Source organism: Phascolarctos cinereus, unplaced genomic scaffold, assembly GCF_003287225.1.
Source record: "Phascolarctos cinereus isolate Bilbo 61053 unplaced genomic scaffold, phaCin_HiC Scaffold_3;HRSCAF=262, whole genome shotgun sequence".
In the NCBI taxonomy this organism is placed as follows: Eukaryota; Metazoa; Chordata; class Mammalia; order Diprotodontia; family Phascolarctidae; genus Phascolarctos; species Phascolarctos cinereus.
This window is the reverse complement of record NW_027555736.1, coordinates 96,352,354-96,373,818: the sequence shown is the minus strand read 5'-3', so window position 1 is coordinate 96,373,818 and position 21,465 is coordinate 96,352,354. Positions and strand designations below refer to the sequence as shown.

Below are 21,465 nucleotides of genomic sequence, written 5' to 3'. Positions count from 1 at the left end.
GCACGGCCTCTTAGAATCAGTTCAAATGCTGCCTCCTACATGAGGCCTTTCTTTATCCTCCCAGATGTCACTGCCTCTTCCCAAATTACTTAGCATTTATTTTGCAACTAAAGAGATCTTCTCCAGTAGAATGTAAGGTCTATGGGGGCAAAAAGTGTTACATTTTTTCCTTTGTATATTTTTTCCTTTTCTCCCCAGAGCTAGGTGTAGTATTTCACAGTCGTAGGCACTCCGTAATTGCTTGTGAGTGGCTAAGAACATTAAACAAGTTCCTGTATTTAGTGGCAGAATAACACAATGAAAAGAGCATCTCAGGTTAATAATACACCTAAGTATCCTCATCTACAGAATTGGGAATATATACTGCTTCAAAATATTGCTGTGAAGAAAGAACGAGATCTATGCAAGATAATTTTGTAATTATAACATGATACATAAACTATTATTTTCACTTGATATTTTTATTATGACAATGCATTTAGCCAACTTAGAATACAAATATAAAAGAATATAAACACTTCAATTTCCTTCAACCATTATTTGTCCAAAAATGACTTAGTAATTCCTGTTCCTCGATCAACTAAATATCTTCATTTATACATAATTAATATAAATACTGCATAATGCTAGCCCTAAAGAGAACAACAAATCAAAGTTCTAACTTTCCTGACCTTTACATCTAGAACTATATTTTATCATATTCCTTTCAAAAAGAGTCATGTGTCATGACTTAAAACGTACAGGTGATTTACCAAAGTTACTGTTGTGACAGAAAATTATATTAACTTGGCTCTTGACTTAGAATGAAAAAAAAATCTACACTTATTTATCTAGCTATATTACAGGAACAAGCTAAGTTGTTCTAGAAATTGTTCATAAATATTATTATTTTAAAATGAAGAACTAGAGCCTAAGAATAGTTTGAGCAGAGGTGTAGATGATTACTTAATTTTTATCAAATTTCACTTGCAAAATGCCACCTTTGCAATATTAGTTGACGCTGTTTTAAAGAATACAAAACCATCATACGTACTTAGTTTTTTTCCTAATTTCTTCCACCAGTTGCTTTATATGATCCTCCATAAATTCAATCTTTTCATTTTTCCGGGCATGCGCTTTCTGCAGCCTTACTATCCTCTCAATCAGCATAGTCTTGTCCACTTCTGGAAAATTATCCACAGCCACAGAGGAGCCAGTATTTTCTGGTGATCGATCTTCTGTACTGCTTCGAGCATTAAGGGACCCTGAGCCAAAAATGGGTCTAATTTAGCATTATCTTTTACTCTATTATTTCTTTTCTCCATTTTATTTAAAAATTTTCATTTAATATCCCTAATTAAACCTTGATACAAGTGTTCTAGCTGATAATGCCTAAACATGGTTGAATGATCAGTCCCTTAGTTTAAGGATCAAAGAGGCTTCAAAAGGATCTAAAACTTTTTAGGACTACAATATGGGTATTAAAAGTCAAGAAGTAGTCTGAAAAAACGAGCAAGCAACAACAAAAAAGAACCTAACCATAACAAGCTACTGTGGTGACAGGGAAGATCAAAACACAAACTTGGAAGACATGTCAAAGTAGCTACAAGCAAAGCCTCAAAGAAAAATACAACTTCAACACAAGCAAATTCCTAGAAGACCTCAAAAAGAATTTTTACAAGCAAAGAATAGAGATAGAAGAAAAATTGGGAAAAGAAATGAGACTGATGCAAAAAACCCAAAACAAAACAAAGAACAAAAACAGAGTCAACAGCTTAGTAAAAGGGGCACAAAAATACTGGGGAAATGAACACCTTAAAAATATGAATTGGCCTAATGGTAAAAGAGGCCCAAAAATACACGGAAGAGATTCTTAAAAAGCAGACTAGGTAGAAATTCAGGGCTGGTTCAATATTAGGAAAACTATCAGCATAAATGACCATATCAATAACAAAAACAAAAATCATGTGATTTTCTCAATAAATGCAAAAAAGGCTTCTGTCAAAATACAACACTCATTCCTATTAATTCCTAGAAAACACAGGAATAAATGGAGCTTTCCTTAAAATAAGTAGTATCTATCTAAAACTGCCAGCAAATATTATCCATAAAAGCAAGGATATCCATTATCACCCCTACCATTCAACACTGTACTCGAAATGCTAGCTATAGAAATAAGAAAGACACTGAAGGAAGTAGAATAGGCAATGAAAAAACAAAACCATCACTCTTTGTAGATGATACAATGGTATACTTAGAGAATCCTAGAGAATCAACTAAAAAATCTAGTTGAAATAATTAACAATTTTAGCAAAGTTGCAAAATATAAACCCCCATATACACCACTGGCATTTCTACACATTACCAAAAAATTCCAGCAGGAAGAGAAAGAAAAAGAAATTCCATTTAAAACAACTACTGACAATATAAAATAGTTGGGAATCTACATGCCAATAACATAATTTATCTGGAAGAACAAAAGGTCAAAATATCAAGGCAATCAATCAAAAAAAAAGTAAAGGAAGGTGGCCTACTTGTACCCGTTCTTAAACCGTATTACAAAGTGGTAAACATTAAAATAATATGGTACTAGCTAAGAAATAGAGTGGCGGATCAGTGGAATAAATTAGGTACACAATACACAACAGTAAATGACAATAATAATCTAGCATTTGATAAATGCAAAAAATCCAAGTTTTTGGGACAAGAATTCACTATATGACAAAAATTGCTGGGAAAATTGGAAAGCAGTTCGGTAGAAACTAGAGACCAACATCTCACTGCATACCAAGATAAAATTAAAATGGGTACATAATTTGGACATAAAATATCATAAGCAAATTAGGGGAACAGACATATGGTTAAGATAAGAATTTGTGACCAAATAAGAGAGCAGTATGGGATATAAAAGGGCAATTCTGATTAAATTTTAAAAGTTTTGCACAAATAAAACCAATGCTGCCCAGATTAGAAGAAAATTTGAAGAAAAATGGGAAAAATTTTATAGCAAGCTTCTCTGATAAAGGCCTCACTTCTCAAATATATAGAGAGCTGAGTCTAATTTATAAGAATATGAGTCATTTCCCAATTGATAAATGGTCAATGGATATAAACAGGCAGTTTTCAGACAAAGAAATCAAAGCTACCTATAGTCACACACACAAAAATGCTCTAAATCATTACTGATTAAAGAAATACAAATTAAAACAACTCTGAGGTACCACCACATATCTATCAGATTGGCTAATATGACAGAAAAGGAAAATGGCAAATGCTGGAGGGGATGTGGAAAAATATATACTAATGCACTGCTGGTGGAGCTGTGAACTGGGTCAACCATTTTGGAGAACAGTTTGGAACTATGGTCAAAGGGGTATAAAACCATGCATACCCTTTAACCCAGCAATACTACTACTAGAACTGTATCCCAAAGAGATCAAAGAAGAAGACCTACAATGTACAAAAACATTTACAGCAGCTTTTTTTTGTGGTGGCAAAGAATTGGAAATTGAGGTAATGAGCATCAATTGTGAAATGGCTGAACAAGTTGTGGTATATAACTATGACAGAATACTATTGTGCTAAAAGAAATGATGGGCAGGATGCTCTCAGGAAAACCTGAGAGGACTTATGTGAACTGATGCTGTGTGACTCTGGGCAAGGCACTTAACCTATTTGCCTAAGTTTCTGGAGTTGTAAAATGAGCATAATAGCAGCACCTACCTCCCCAGGTTCTTATGAGGAGAGAACGAAACATTTGTAAAGTCCCTAGCAGCCCTTAAAGTGCTACATAAATGCTAGCAAACTGAACAGAGTACATGAAAGAATGTGATATAAGACTACAAATGTAATTGGGAATCAAAGTGTAGAAGATTATATACTAAGTTGAGGAGTCTATATTTTATCCTTGAGTAAGCTCAGATGGCACCAGTGGATAGAGCACCTAGCTGGGAGTCAGGAAGACTTCTCTTCCTGAGTTCAAATCTGGCCTCAGACATTTACTAGCTGTGGGTTTCTGGGCAAGTCACTTAACTCTGCTTGCCTCAATTTCCTCATCTGTAAAATGAGTTGGAGAAGGAAATGAAAAACCACTCTAGCATCTTTGCCAAGAAATCCTCAAATGGGGTCACAAAGTATCAAAGACAACTTAAACGACTCAACAACAAACGACAACTCAGACCTGCCTTTCAGGAATTTCAACTTAGTAGCTTCATGGGGAATACTTTGGAAAAGGAAGAGGTTGGCAACAAATAAACTAAAAAGGAGGCTATTTCATTAGGCCAGGTCAGAAAAGATGAAAAGTCTAAGGTAGGGTGGTGGCTGTGAATAGAGAGTGAGAATGAATGCAAGAGAGGCAATAGAGGCAGAACAGACAAGTATTTGGCAACTGGTTAGATATGGCAGGTAAGGGAGAAGGAAGAGCCAAAGTTACTCATAACGTTGTAAAACTGAGTAACTGAAATGGTAGTTATGTCATTAACAAAAATGGGGAAGTTACATAAGGAATGACTTTAGGAGAAAATGAGTTGTAATTTGAACATCTGGGTTTGAGAGGCCTATTGGACATACAGATACAGAAAAATGTCAAGCCTGTAATTGGTATTATATAAGACTAGAATTTGTAGTAGAAATTATGACTCTATATAGTTTACAGAGTCAGGTGCACAGAGATAAACCAATCTGAGCTGATGAGATCGAAAGTAAAAGTAGAGAGAGGGAAAGGAAAAGGGCCTAGTATAGAACCTTGGGGGATTGCCATACTTAGTGGGCAAGGGGAGGAAGATACTATAGCAAAGGAAACTAATAAAGCAGTGTTGCAAAAACCAAGAAAGAAGATAGGGTCCAGGAGAAGGAACCAAAATCTACAAGAAATAAATGAATCAAAAAGCATTTCTAATATATTAAGCTTGTGTTAGGCCTAAATGCTTGGGGATACAGTCTAACAGTAGTGGGCAGGGAGGGCTATTTTGGTTAAGAAGTCACAGGTTTGATGAAGAGTTACAGGCTAACCAAATGACATATCCTTTTCAGGACAGATGAAATTGTACTTCTCACAGCTAGGAGTAGGAAGGGAAAAAGTACAAGCACAACAGCATAGGATGAAAATGGCCAGAGAACAGCATGTAAGGTTGGTGCCAGGCTTGATATGGTGAGCTTTCACCACCCTAAAGCCCCGGGTTGGAGGCGCAGAAGCATGGCATGAAGATAGCTCGGGATGAAGAGAAGGAAGAGGATTGAGAAAATGCCACAGAATTGGGATGTTAAGAAATCACTAGTAACCTTAAGGAGAACAGTTTCAGTTATATGAAGAAAATAGTTTCAGTTGTGTGTACACACACACACACACACACACACACACACACACACACACACACACACACACAATTCAGTTATATAAAGGACTCAGATTATAAGAGACTAAGAAATGAATGAGATATGAGGAAATGGAGGTAACAAGGCTGTGAAAAGGAAAAGACAGACGATAACAGCTTGACAAAATAGCAAAGCCAAATGAAGGATTTTCAAGGATGCGAGACTGGAGCATGTTTGCAGGGAAAGAGAAGGAGCCGACAGGTAAGAAGTAATAATAATCAAAAGAACTGTTACTTTTGCTAAAAAATATACTTAAAACCACAATGGTACACTAACAAATGCTATTATTCTTAATGCTTACTGTCAATTATTATAAGCTGTCTTCATAGCTTTTATTCATTTTAAAATTTAATTCAGACCACAATTAATGTCTGTCCTAAGAGAAGCCAGTTAAAAGTCAAGAGAAAAGTTTAAGAAACAAATCATTTGTTGACTAATAATTGCATTATTGCTCTCCTGTGTTAAATATTAATAAAAAACCAAAAATTTTACATACCTATATATCTATATATAAAATATGTATATATGTAATATATATCTATATCTACCTATAGATATAGATATATGCATGCATGATTATGTATATGCACAATTTAGGGCAAGTACACCGGAAAGAGCAAAGAAAGAAGACAAGGAAATCACTGGTTAGAACAAAAGGGGAAGATGAGAAAAGAGAAGGATGAGGCAGGACATCTATGAGTAAGCTTAAAACCCAGAGAGTGTAATCAGAACTCAAGAAACACTGTGGGCAAGCACTGCATGCTGTATTCAAGCACTGCACTGAAGTTGGCTAGAGAATGGGGAAATTTAGGTAGTCAAGTAAGATAGTAGTGTGATAGTTCAGATAGACAACAATGGCTAACTTGTGCTGTAATGACAAACAGGAACTGGTCACAGGTTCAATGTGAGGAAAGATGGAGTTGGAAGATTCCTTCAAATCCCATACCAGTGACATTAGGAAGATGGAGAGATTGTCATTTGTAGAGACAATAAGTTGTTGTTCATTCATTTTTCACTCGTCTCCAACTCTTCATGACCACATTTACGGTTTTCTTGGCAAACATATTGAGAGTGGTTTGTCATTTCCTTCTCTAGCTCATTTTATATATGAAGACACTCAGGCAAACAGGACAAAATGACTTGTCCAAGGTTACACAGTTAGTAAGCATCTGAAGCCAGATTTGAACTCAGGAAGATAAGCCTTCCTGACTCCAGGCCCAGCACGCTGCCTACTGTGCCACCTAGCTCCCTACAGACAATACAGTTGTTGGTTATGGAGGAAAATTAAGAAAGTTAGTAAAACAAACTCTGTTTTAGTCATGTTTGTACTAAAATGATTACAAACAAAAAACTAGGACTAAGCCCTGAGAGAGAAGAAGGAGGGAACTGGACATACACATATTATTATCAATAGGTGATAAAAAAGAAAAAAGTACGGCAAATAAAGGAAGATAATGAAAACAAATTTGTTCCTTATGTCATACATTGGAAAACTGTTCTGAAAATTAAGCTATAGAAAAATTATCCATTATCTGTATATGATAAGTGATAAATCAAACTACTATTTATAACAATATTTTGTCTTTCCTCTTTTATCAAGGGGACTTTGAAAGCATACTCAACAGGTTGTGGTTAGAGAGAGGAAAAGAATACCCCAATATTAATATTTGTAATTCAGGTTGATCAAAGAACATTTAGAAGAATGCTTTTATGAACATAATTGTAAACTGTATTAATGACAAAGATTGATTTCAAAATGAACCAACGAAAGCACAAATTCTCTAACTTAATATGTTGTTTCTCTTTACAATCAAGAAATGATGATTAGCATTTCTAAAAAAATTTACCTGATGAGCTAGAACGACTCCCCATGCTACTGACTTCTTTATCATAGCTACCATTCTCAATCTGGTCTAATTTTCTTCGTGCTACATGGAGAAAGAAGAACAGCATTATCTGTAATAAGTTTAAATATTTTAACTACTGAGTCCCACCATTTCAGATTTAAGCAATTTACACAACACAACAATTGTCAACCACATTAAACCAAGAATCCTAGTACCAACAGGCAGAAAATCATTGATACTGGATAGGTAATTAAGATAAAAGCAACTAATGCTAACCATTCACTTACAAATGAAAATGCATCACTAAAATATATTATATGGAAAAATATTCATATAACTGATAAATTAAGCCTACTTATGCACTAAGCAATAATTCAGTATTTAAGATGGAAAATTCATCACATTAATGGGAATTCCTTTTCAAAACTCCCTTCAAAATTCAATGGTATTTCAACACATCCATATTTCATTGGTATGAGTACTCTTTTCTCCTTATGCAAATCCATTCATACTTTCTCATCCTGTGCAACTATTTTCTATCTATATCTTTGCAGAAATCACCCATAAAGGGCCTATTCTGCATGCTAGAGGCCATGCAGTAGAACAAAAACTCTGTGAAGGCAGAGACTGTTTTTCATTTTGTCTCAGTAACCCTAGCACCTAGATGAATGCACTACAGTTTAATAAATGCCAGCGGGATTTGAATACTTACCCTTTGGGTCTTAAACTTCTGTTGATATCAGTACAACACTTGGATTGTTCATGTGTTATCCCTTACTCTTGCTGATGGGCTATCCCACTCCCCTTTATTCTTAATATATATCTTTCATGTCAATTGTTTATGCCACTTACTACAATATGATGCTGCCTACTTAGATATAACTTATACCATTCTATCCCATTCTGTATAGCACCTATTTCAAACCTTCATTTTTCTTGAGACTCCTCAAGACTCATTACACATTACTCTCATTTCACCTCCTTTCACTTTCCCTACTTATCAGCCCTTGTTCATTCATACTTCACTGAGAAAATAGGGGTTACTTGCAGTGAATTCCTGTTTCTTCCCTATTCTACATCTCAAAACTTTAGAACATTACTATCTTCCATACTCTCCTCCTTTATTCCCATCTCTGACTTTAAAAAAAATTGGCTCTTCCTGCCTTCTTTTCTTATAACTATACTATAACTTCTATCAGGTTGTCCCAGTAATCATCCCCTCCCTTTGTCTTTCTCTCTCTCACCTTCAATCTCTACTTATCTACTGGCTACAAATATTCCCAGTTCTCCCGGATCCTCAAGAAAACCTTCATTTGACTTTACCATCTCTCAAACTAGAGAGAACAAGGTAAAGAAGTTGAAACCAGGAAGACCTGGGTTCAATTACTAGCTCCAAGTGTTCTAGGCAACTCTCTATTTATTATTTATATGTATATTAATTTACACAGAAGGAGCCTGCATTGGCAGAGGCAATTTCCTCACCTGGAAGTTCTGTATACTAATGAAATGACAGCTCCAGTCCCTATCTTTATCCTATATCCAAAAACTATTATCCTACTCCTCTCCTCCCCTTTGACATCCAAATTCTTAGAAAAAGCTATACACACTTATAGGCTCCACTTCACTATTTACTTCAGAGTCCTCTTAATTCCCAAATAAAAAGGTCTTTTGCTAATCCTCAACTTTCTTCACCTTTCTACAGATTTTATGTCAACTACCCTCTACTTTATAGATACTACAACACAACTAAATGATTTTTCCCTACCTGTATAGTTATACCTCAGTTTCCTTTGCTGGATAGTCATCCAAGTCACATCCCCTACTCATTAGTGTATTCCAATGCTCTGTCCTGGTTCCCCTTCTCTTCCCTCTCTAAATCTTCACACTCTCAGTGATATTTCAATAGCTCCCCAGAGTTCAATTATCTTCATGCAGATCCACCAGTAATCTTTCTCTATGTCTGTATCATTAAACACATACTGGAAATTTCTCACAAGAGAAACGTACCTCAAATATGTACCTCAAAAATAAAACTATGTTTCCCTCCCAACCCATCCCTTTTCCTAATTTCCCTATTTATGTCATGGCTTGTACCATCTGCCATCTTTCTAGTTATCCGAGTTCATAACCTTGGAGTTATTCTTGACTTCACCCTCCCTTAACCATCACATTCAATCAGTTGCTAAATTTCATTGCTATTACCTTCACATATTTCACATCTGTCCCATTCTCTACATTCTCGTCACTTTACACCTAAACTTTTGAAATAATCTTAGTAAATATCTTTCACCTACCCAATTCTTTGTCTGTACAACTGGCCAAGTGATATCACTAATATTAAATACAAACTATTATATTTGACATTTAAAGTCTTTCACAATCTGGCTCCAGAATACCTTTCTATAAACCTATTACAAATTATTCCCCTTCATATGATTTACATTCTATCCAAACTGGACACTTGTATATCTACTGTCTGTACATGCACAGGTTGACCCTCATACTTGGAAGGTACTCTTTTCCTTTATGCTTTTGCCATCTTAAGCTTCCTTCAAAGCTCAACTCAAGAGTCACCTCCTATACTCTGGGAGGGATTATCTCCTAATCCCTAACAAGGGCAGTTCTCCAAACATTCCAAATTACTCTGTATATATTTTATGTTTACCTAAAGATGTATATGTCATTTCCCTTGACGGAATGTTGAGTTATCTGAGGGTAGGGAATGTTTCATTTTTGTCTATATAGCCACAATGCCTAGCACTATGAGTGCTGGGCATACAGTGCTCACTTAACACATGCTTGCTGATCAAATGACTGATTTCCATTGCATTTTGGGTCTCCTGTCATGTTGATTCTTCTTAGATTGTGATATGAATATTGGCTACAAATTTCAGGTGTTTTTGCGGCAGGGAACAGCTTGGGAACATTAAATGTACAATGTGATCTCCAAAATATGATCTAACCTATTCTTTTCTTATTCAGTACTGGATCCAGATTATTGTCCGTGTGCAGTTCCTATCCAAAATGTAAGTACTAGTGGACTAACTCAATAGGCTGTTTATCCAATCACACATAATAATCTAAGCAATAGGCATTCTTCATAATTAGTTCCTCTCCTGCGATTTTGTTAGACCAGTTCCTCTGAAATATAGATCTTACTGAGATATCTCTATAGTGCTTGATAAAAAAGCTTCAGGACAGTACCTGGCACATAGTAAGCACTTATTGTTGTCATTCAGTTGTTTGAGTTGTGTCTGACTCTTTGTGACCCCATTTGGAGTTTTCTTGGCAAAGATAAATGGTTTGCCATTTCCTTCTCCAATTCATTTTACAGATGAGGAAACTGAAGCAAACAGGGTTAAGTGACTTGCCCAGAGGTCACAGAGCCAATAAGTGACTGATGCCAGATATGAACTCAGGAAAATGAGTCTTCTTGATTTCAGGCCTGGAATTCTGTCCAGTGTGCCACCTAATGACTGACTGATTATGCCTTGCAGAAAGATAATAACAAGAGGACTAATGAACAAAGTTATCATGGTGGTTTTACCTATCAAGGAAATTTTGCAGGATGTCCACATGTACATGCAAAGAACCTTACCAGAGGAAAGCTTTTAGGCCTTTGCTATATTGGGTCAAAAACTGTTTTGTAATCAGCAAATCATTTTCACAAAAAATTTTAGAGAGGATGAAGAAAGACCAAAGGTCAACAGCTGCTGACAAACTATCTTCTTGGTCAGCAATTTTTTGTTAATAGTGTATTCTTTCACCTGGTCTAGTCTTTTTCCCCCTTTTTGAAATACCCTGAAAATTTGAAAATTATGTCAACAACCAGAACTTATTTCTTCTTTTCATACTTGGAAAATCTAGTGCTCTTCTCAATCTGTGTGTGCCATTTTCCCTTCCTTATATGATATGGAGGTACTGGAGTATCTGGAATTCAAGTTTGGTGGTCCCATCGTAAATCAAGAAAATACAACTGTAGAAATGGCAATGCATCTATTCCATTTTTGTTCCAAAGTTTGTTGTTGTCCTTCCAGTTTTATCTATAAATGCTGTCTGGATAATATCACTCAGTTGGGTACTATATCAAGCCCTCTGTAGAACACATCTTCTCCTTCCCCTGCTTTTCAATGTTTCATAAGGTGACTGATACTATTTAAAATATTCCATTATTCTCATAATGTTTTGAAAATAAGCTTGTATGATAAACTGATGGTTTCCTTGTCTACCAGATCTCTCTGTCGGGAAGAGATCTCTGTTCATTGCCCCTTGGCTTCCTCACTGTGATGACTCTCATCAATTAAGAGTCACTAAGAAGATGATTAGAGTAAATGACTTTACTTTTGTTTAGAGTCAACAGCTTATTTTAATACGTTATACTGCAGTGGAAAAAGGGAGGTCAAAGCAGTAAAGATTTCCCAACTTTCCTTTTGTATATAAAAACTGCCATCACGTGTGTCTCTAATGTTTCATCAGTTTTCCTTACTTTGCAGGAGTTTAGGGAGGTGATTGGTGGGAAAGGTAAAATATTATCTGTTATCTGCACTCCCAGAGCTACACTTTGGGATTTTTGAGCACTGAAAGCATTGTTATTGGTTAAGGGGATTGAAGGGGGGAAGGAGAAAGGAAAGAGACTGATTCATCTCCATAGCTACCCTTGGAATTGTTCTTAGAGACAAAAACTTGCCTTCATGGTCTTAGCTAGGCTCTGAGAAACTTTCTGAGAGCCCAGTAGCCTGTTTCTCTGCACAAGAGTTCAGGGAAGGGGAGGTAAGGGTGAGGAAGAAGAGAAGCTACATGTCAAAACAAAGAACAAAGGCATCAATGTTTCTGATTTAATTTTTAATTCTCCTGAGCCCATCTTTAGAACCTAAAATAGATTACAGGTACAGCAAAAGGTGAATATTCATTTAGGGCTCTTCCAACTTTTCTCAACATCCTCCTCTATGACCACATTCATAGTTAAGTCACCAAGTATCAAGGTACATACCGACTTCATTTGGAGAAACCTGTCAAATTCTTGAAAGGATTTCTCTATTTCTTGATCATTTGCAACAGATGCTAAGTGCATAAGCCAAAACTATCTACATAGAAGCTTTACCAGTTTCTTCCAGCACTGCAGAAATGGATGATCAAATGTCCTAAGCAACTAAGTTTCTTGTTGTGTTTGGGTGCATGGTGGACTAAGATATTCTTGTATTTAACTAGAACTTCTTTATGTCTTTTGGTTTCATTTATGTGTTGGTATGGTTCAATTCCTCCAGTGGTAATAAACTCATTGTTTGGCCAAGGATCCTACACTTAAAGTAACAAAATTTAATATTTTAAGAGCCTAAACTCTAAAAATTAGCACCCTCTGCTTACTTTTCCACCACTGTACCACAGAAACAGTAGAAAAGGGAATATAGGGTTAAAAGTCCTTTTGCATATTTCTCTGTTTCAAACAATTCCATGGCCACAGAATTTATGATATATTTGGCCAACCTGATGATGAAGAATCTTTCCATATTTCACGAGTCCTCAGGCATACAGACAATTTGCTGCCAGTTCTGCACTGAAAGCCTTTTCAACTTGGTGGAACTGTCCAAAGTGTGTACCGGAATGGACTTGAAGAATGCAGGGTCATGTAAAACTAAAATCAAGCAATCTACTAGTATGCCAGTTCTTGAATATATTACTTAGCTAGCAAACAATCCTAACTTGTTACCAAATTTCATCTTGTTTTAAGACAGTATGAGTTTGGTAATAAAATACATCTTTTGCTTGGGGACCTGTCTAGCTAAATTCAGAGAAATTCATCACTTGAAGGCTGGCCACCAGATGATACAATTTTTTGGCCATAGCAACCCAGCATTTAGGAAGAACCCACACCCCCAAACCGTAGGTCCTCAAAGTACTAAGAAGTATTCAATGCAAAAGAGGCAGTATAGTATTTTGGAAAAAAGTAAGATACAGAGCTGGAAGACAGAATTTAAATTCTGACTCTCTTAACTAGTAACATGGTCCTAAGAAGTTCCTTAGATATAAAATGAGGTTAGACTAGAAAATGGTAAAGGTCCTTCTCAGCTTTAAAATGCTGGGATTCTACTAATAAATGCTTTGTGGGATATACCTACATAATATAATCCTGGAACTAGGAGAATGGGTTAGCAAATCAATTTAATAATACCAAATTAAAAGGAAACTACCAAGTTACAAAAGAACATAGTTTTGTAGAAAGGCAGCATGGTAGAACACATAGAGTTGAACGTGGAGTCAATAAAGTCCGAGTTCAGGTCCCAGTTTTGACACATACTGGTTGTTACTCTGGGCATGTTATTTAACTTTTCAGTGATTTTACACTCTTAAGATACCAAGTAACAAAAAAAGATGCTAATACGCTGTAACAGAAATGGTTCCTCACAAGTTACTCTCTAAATTAGTGAAAGCAAAAGTCTAGCCCTTGCTATCCCCCAAATAGTTTTACAATTGAATGCTTTGGAACCTACTATAAAAAAGTTCATTTTCATAAAACCTTCATAAATAAAATCAATACTAATAAAAAAAATTGACATGGAAGAAGCTCAACCTTGCTGAAGCTGCTTGGTAAGATCCTTGAGATTTGAAGCATGTTTACGTCTTTGGGTAACTAATTCGTCTTTCAGTTCTTCTACTTGAGTATTTAATGCTTTTATTTCTATTTGTCTAGAAGTCAGGTCAGCTTGCAAAGCTTGGCTTTCATTCTTTCGAAGTTCTTCTTCTTTTAATAACCTACTTTCCTGAATATAAATAAAGCAAAGGTAAAATAAAGGTGATCAATTGTAATATATACCTCTATTACTATTAGTGCTAATGGCTTTTGCGCTGTTAAAAACTGCAAAGTTCTTGAAAATTGAAGCTTTTTCTCCTGTGTTTCATTTTTGACCATGTCTAATATAATGCTATGCATGAAAATGGTAACTTCAAAAGATTTCTTTTAAAGATTTCAATTTTTCACTCTAACTCACTATTGACTGAAGAAATGCAAATTAAAACAATTCTGAGGTACTATCTCATACCTATTAGATTGGCTAATAGGACAGAAAAGGTAAATGACAAATGTTGGAAGGGATGTGGGAAAAATGAGACATTAAAGTACTGTTGCTGGAGTTGTGAACTGATTCAACCATTCTGTAGAGCAATTTGGAACTATGTCCAAAGGGCCAAAAAACCATGCATACCCTTTGACTTAGCAATCCACTACTGTATTAGGTCTGTATTCCAAAAGAGATTAAAAAACAAAAAGGAATAACACTTATATGTACAAAAATATCTAAAGCAGCTCTTTTCTGGGGACAAAGAATTAGAAATTGAGGGGATGCCCAACAATTGGGGAATGGCTGAACAAATTATGATTATGATGGAATCCTATTGTAACTATAAAAAATGATGAGCAGAATGCTCTCAGAAAAACCTATAAAGACTTATACGAGCTGATGCAAAGTGAAATGTACTATGTACAAAGTAACAGCAATATTGTAAATTGATCAGGAGAATGACTTAGCTATTCTCAGCAATACAATAATCCAAGACAACTCTGAAGGACTTATGATGAAAAAATGCTATCTATCCCCAGACAAGAAGCGATAGTGTCTGAAAACAGATTGAAACATATTTTTTTTAAACTTTATTTTTCCTGAGGTTTTTTTTTTTGGTCTATGTTTTCTTTCACATGACTATTATGGAAATGTTTTGAGTGACTACACATGTATAACCTATATCAAATTGCTTACCTTCTCAATGAGGGGTTTGGAGAGGAGGAAATGAGAGATTTTGGAACTTGAAGTTTTAAAAGCAAATGCTCAAAATTGTTTTACATGTAACTGGGGAAAAATAAAATACTAAAAATATAAATTTTTAAAGAAGATTTCAATTTTTTAAAAAGAAACAATTTATAAACACTCCAGTGCTGCGAAATATCAGATTTTTAGAAAACAGGGAACTACTGTACAGAGTCAAACATAAAGCATATAATTAATCTAGATAGGACTGAAAAATCTCAATTTTCTTTTCTATAAAAAAAATTGTATTTCCCTCCCCTAGTGTAGCTTTGCAAGAAATCAAGTTACAAAATAATAATAATAATAATAATGATATTTAAAAAAAAAAACATAATAGCTCAAAATGAACAGCAAGTATATGATCTCTACTTATCTTAAAATTGGATCTTAAAATAGAACACTGATACTGACTTTTCAATTCCTTTTCTGTTCTCCATTATCTTGGTTTCAAAATTAACTTTATACTTACCAAATCAGTATTAGTCTGTCTCATGTGCTCACAATGACTCTGTAACTGACTTTCACTACAGGAGAGTTTATCAACTTGTGACTGTAAAGAATTAGATTCAGATTGAAGTTGGGCATTTTTACTAGTTAATTTTTCTGTAAATAACAACAGCTCAGATTCTCTTTTTCTACTGCCTTCAATGTCTTTTTGTAGGTCATTAATCAAAGAATTCAGACTCCTCACTTCTTCAGACAAGTTTTCAATTTCTTGTTTATCTCTAAAAAAAAAAATGCCATTAATGAAAAAATATACAAAGATTGCTGAAAGACACTGATTGGTCTTAAAATTTTTATCCAACATAGAGCTCTATCAAGGCCAAATACTAAACCAATCAGTTTTTCAGATATTCTTAAGGAAAACATTATGTACTTTTATTAGTGTTAAAAAGACAAGGAAGGGATAAAAATATAAAATCATGTTGCCATAAAAATAACTACTATCGTCATTACCTAAAAAATATAATTTTCATCTTAGCTTTTGTGGTTAGAACACTGGATCTCAAGTCAGGAAGACCTGAGTTCAAATGTGGCTTCAAACACTTATGAATTTTATGTCTCTGGGAAAGTTAATTAACCTCTGTCTGCCCTCATCTATAAAATGAAGATAATAATAATAGTGCCCACCTTCCAGGGTTGTTGTGAGGACCAAAGGACAAAACACATAAAGCATTTGCAAACTTTAAAATGCTACATAAATGCTAGCTATTGTTATTATTACATAAAAACTACTCCAGAAATTTCTAAAATACTCTCCTAAGAGTTCAAATGAAGGCAGGAATTTTAGAAATCATTTGGACTTATGGTACCTCATAGTAAGAAAAAGTTGATCGATATGAATAACAAAGGGATAGACATGGAAAACACTGATGAATTTATGTGTGACAAATTAAAATTTATAGGATACTCATTTTAAGTACAGTTGACATATGTTTCTGAAAATGCTCATTTTACTTAATTCATTTTTATTCAGTAATATAAAATACAGCCTACAAATAGAAAAAAAAATGATAAATACAAAAGCAAGTTTCTTATTTAATACCTTTGAAGCTGGTCCTGTAACTGCTCTACGATTTTAACTCTGTCCAACAAATTTTGAATTTCAGCTTTTTGGCGATTAATAATCTCTTTATATTTGGATAATTCATCTTCTGTTCTTAGCCGTTCATCTTCTAGACACTTGACCTGCCAAGTAAGCATGTTATGTGATATTATTTTCTTATAAAAAGTATATTTTTACTAATATGTTAATATCAATGTCTTATTAATATATTAATATTCTGTAAATACTCAAGGCAGTGTAGTACAGTTATGAAAAAGAAAACAAAAGAGAAAAGAGATCAGGATTCGAGTTCCATTTCTATCACCAAGAATTAACTGTGTGATTTTTTTTTTAGGCAAATCATTCAATCCCCAATTGTTTCCTCATCTCTAAAACGAGCATTAATACTTGCCCTACTCAAAGAATTGTACAGTGAAAATATACGAAACAATGTATATGCAAATACTTCAAAGTTACAAAGTGCTATATAGATTCAAGACAAACTATTTTGAAAGGGTAGATTAATTTTGAAAAGGATAAAAGCATTAACAAGGTATTTCACAATAAATTAGGATGAATATTGGGGGGAAAGTTAAATTATTTTTGTAAATGAGGTATACAGATAACATATATTGGATTTGCTGAACTATTAGAAATTAAAGTAGCATTAACATATCCAGGGGAATTGTAGGGAAGGGCCTTTTTAGTCTTAATGATAATTTTCTTCCTATAACTATTAAGGACTCAGGTACCTTAAAAGTTGACTGTTTCTAAGTCAAATGCCTAAAACCATTTCATTTATATCGTCTGAAGTGGGTTTTGAAATGGATACAATATTCTAAAACACATTAATGGCAAAAACTTTAAACAAGCACAGAACAGGACCGTATTTCATTATTGAAGAAATACTATTCTAAAATATAATTATGTCTCCCTAATTCCCACCCCTCCTCCAACCTAGTCCTTATAGGGGTGGGGAACCCGTGGCCTCAAGACCACATGTGGCCTTCTAGGTCCCTGGATGTGGCCTTTTGGCTAAGTCCAAGTTTTATAGAACAAACCTTTTTATTAAGGGGAATTGTTCTATGAAGTTTGGATTCAGTCAAAGGGCCGCATGTGAGGATCCAGAGGCCACAAGTGGCCTAAAGGCCACATGATTCCCACCTCTGCTAAACAATCAAACTAACAAACAAGATTCATGGTCAAAATCCAAAATGTTACTTTTTTCTCTCTTTGGCCCAATGACAACTAATGCAATTACCTTTGTTCTTAGTGTTCGTAGCTCATCCATACCCTCCTTAAATGTCCTCTTCAAATCTTCTAGTTCTTTTATTTTGGCATGATGCATCTTGTAAAATTTTAAAAAGGAGATCACAATATAATGTTATCCATCACAAATCAACTAACTTGCCCCAAACACTTTGCCTGCTCTTTGCAGTGGGCAGAAACCATTTTTGCAAAGGAAGCTGTTCTGACTTTCTGCATTTGTTATATGGTAGAAGGTTATGTATAGAACATAAGTATTCACCTCTAGCTGATCAGATTTTTCCTGCATTTGTTTTTCTAGTTCTCCTTTTGTGACTTTGAGCTTTGCATCTAGCTCATTTGATTTAATTTCTTCTGACTCCTGGTGGAAAGAATGAAAAAGAAAATACAAGAAATTTTATTTTTTTAAGTTTCACACTTTCAAAAGAATAAAAAGCTTTGCCATTATATTTTGTTACTTGTTAAATCCTTTAATCAACATTTTACTTTAATACTGTTATATGTACACTGTAAAATTTAACCAACATATTCTATAAGATCAGCAAGTAGAATTTTTACAGAATTTAGGGTTTACATATACTTTACAGACATCTCATTGGATCTTTGTAACAGTTCTGTGAAGTAGGTGTTATTATCTCCATTTTATTGATAAGTAAACTAAGTCCGAAAGAGGTTAAGTGACTTGCCAAGGGTCACACAGCTACTAAGAGGTTAGAAGTAGGATTGAAAACCCTAGTTAGATCTTTGCTTCCAAGTCCAATGCTCTTTCACTCTACCATGCTGTCACTACATGGAAATATTTCAGATCAGTACTAAAACATTTGTATGAAATTTTTAGATTTAAAAAAAAGTTTTAAAGAATTTTGTATATTCTTCACTAATTTTTTTCTCCAACATCTTATAGTGTTCATAGCTCATTTAAAGTTTTCCTTTTCAATCTAAGACAACTCCAAAAGACTCATGATGGAAAATGCTATCCACATCCAGAGAAAGAACTTTGGAGTCTGAATGCAGACAGAAGCATACTATTTTCCCTCCTTTTCTTTCATTGTTTTGTTTTGTTTCTTCTTTCTCATGGTTGCTCTCATTAGTTCTAATTCTTCTTTACATCATGTGAAAATGTGATGTATAAAATGTGAAAATATGTTTAATATGAATGCATAAGTACACCTTATATCAGATTGCATGCAGTCTTGGGGAGGGGGGAGGTGAGGGAGAAAACTCAAAATTCAAAATCTTATGGAAGTGAATGTTGAAAACTGAAAATAAATTAATTATAAAAAAATAAAGTTTTCCAAGAATCCTCTGAAGTGTGACTTTATATCCTAGGTACATTAACATAAAGTACAGCTTATTTTATTGGAAAGTGCCTGCAGAAATACATTCAATATGTAAAATACCAGCACAGAAAGCTTTGAAAAAAAAAAGGAAAGAATATTGTTAATTTTCTTTATTTGGCTAGTTAAAAAGCAATGCTTACTTGATATGCTTTTATCATTTCTTGACAATTTTTCCGTATTTGATCTGCCTCTTCTTTGGCCTGAGTTAATTTTATTGTTGTTTCTTTAAGTTTATCTTTGGTTTCCTGAAATGAAAAAATACAAAAAGCCAAAAACAATGCTAATAAAGTTAACTGAAAAAACACTACATGAGAAGCTGGGAGTCCTACATTTTTGCCCAGCCAGTTTCTGCCATATTCTATTAGTTTTGTAAAACTGCGTGAAAGTCAATTTCTTGTATCTTGTATCTATTTCCTTGTCTAGGGGCTGGATCAGATAATCTTTAAACCCCATCCAGTTTAAACATTACATTATTCTAATATTTAATTTCACAAAGATCTCAATTAAAATTGGAATGAATATTTATACATTCAAAAGTTAATTTGTGAATTGCACAATTCATTTAAGAGCTATGTCCTTAATTCTGATCTTCTAAAATATGATGGCTAAGTGTAATTTAAAATAAAATAGTAAAGTTCACAAATGAAAGCATGGGTTTCTACTTCAAAATGCACACTAAAAACTACTTTTTAATAATTGCCATCAGAAAATTGTTGCCAAGATTTAAGTGACTGAAGTTCAATAACCACTCTTCCGATTCAGAAAGATCTAATCAGAAAATGGATAAAGGGCCAAATGCATTTGGAGTCAAAATATCCATTTAAAATTTTGCATAAAATAATTCTAAGGAGAAATTGAACCTATTAATCCAATGGCTTTAAACATTTTTTTTCCCACTGACCAACAACATTACTGATGCTTATCAGGTTCTGCCATCTGATTATAAATTAGCAGCTTAGTGTCTTTTATAATTTTACAATAAATCTGAAGATTTGTTGAAGTCATGTTATTTTTTAAACATTTGTCTTTAATATTAAGGATAGACAAAACATTTAAAGTTTAATTATATATTACACTATTATTCCACCACATTATCATACTAACCTTGTGCGAATCCATTTCTGTTTTTAATTTGTTTTGTGCCCATTTTACTTTGATGACATGAGAGTTGATATCTTCCTTCAATTTCTCGATTTCTCTGCTCATTCTACTGGCATCACTTTCCTAAAATACAATGCTATTAGTTCATGTTTTCACTTTTCTTTTTAAGGCAATCAATTATTGACCATATATTTAACATACATATAAAAATCAACCATAGGAATGTTCCTAGAGTTAGTTATCCTAACTCAGATTTTCTTAGCCTTTTAGGTCATGGATCCCTTACGCAGTCTAGTAAAGCCTATGGAACCCTTCTTCAAATATGCTTTTAGATACATAAAATATATACGAACAACTATATTATGATATAGTTCTAAAATTAATTTTTTTTAAGTTCATGGACCTCACATCACTCTAACTTGTCAGTAAATAGCAAGGTAAAATAAAAATTTTTCAATGAGCTTTAATGAATTTAGTGGTCAGGATGAATGGGGGAAGGGGAAAGAAGACTATACTATTTAAGCCCATTGTTTATAAGTTAAAGCTATTAAAATGAAGCTGAATGAAACAAGTAGGGTAATGATAACTCTTAGTTGAGAAGTTCTCAGATTATACCATAAATTCCTTTGTTAATTCTTTTAAAATTCCTTTAGCCTTTTCATAAGGCGTGATAATTTTTGCTGCCTAACTCAGACTCAAATATCTCCTAAAAATTTCAAAGTCTAAATTTTCTTTATATAGTAAAATAAAATTCTATGTCCATTTTGACACCCCCTTAAGAAGTTGCCCCTGGGTTCTGGAAAGCTGTCAGTGAACTGCTATTTCTACGTAGTCTTAAAAAGCTGAAAAGGGTTTTAAGTATGGGCCACTTACTCTGTGTCTTTGACTCTAAGTCAAAAAACATCACTAGAAGTTGACCACAAGGGGACAAATGTTTTTGGCCATAACAATTCACAAACCTACCTGCAGTAGTGTTGAGAATGCAATCTCAGGTTTCTTTGAGTATGGAGAATTATGAAAAAAACAACATTAAGTCAACCCACAAGAGGGCAGCAAAATTTCCAAATTAGAAAACTAGAATGACTATTGATATTTACATTTAATCCACATTTGTGTTAAAAGTATGTACATTTCACATCTTTGTATTTCTTTCCAATTATAAATGTTAAAATGATGTATGAAACAAATTTGTTAGAATTTCTGTGAACAACTGG

At 34.1% G+C, this 21,465-nt stretch overlaps 1 protein-coding gene across 2 annotated transcripts in view; it reads right to left on the bottom strand.

The window, feature by feature from the left end:
- The window catches only part of CCDC186 (coiled-coil domain containing 186), a 70,042-nt gene that overhangs the window by 5,774 nt on the left and 42,803 nt on the right, over positions 1-21,465 (bottom strand). For both annotated transcript variants that reach the window (XM_020988100.2, XM_020988101.2), the window contains 9 exons: positions 20,255-20,374; positions 19,291-19,395; positions 18,073-18,171; positions 17,806-17,892; positions 16,545-16,687; positions 15,468-15,723; positions 13,768-13,957; positions 7,200-7,280; positions 1,034-1,244 (listed from right to left, as the gene is read on the bottom strand). In XM_020988100.2, the coding sequence (XP_020843759.1) occupies positions 1,034-1,244; positions 7,200-7,280; positions 13,768-13,957; positions 15,468-15,723; positions 16,545-16,687; positions 17,806-17,892; positions 18,073-18,171; positions 19,291-19,395; positions 20,255-20,374 (1,292 nt within the window). The remainder of the gene's footprint in view (positions 1-1,033; positions 1,245-7,199; positions 7,281-13,767; positions 13,958-15,467; positions 15,724-16,544; positions 16,688-17,805; positions 17,893-18,072; positions 18,172-19,290; positions 19,396-20,254; positions 20,375-21,465) is intronic.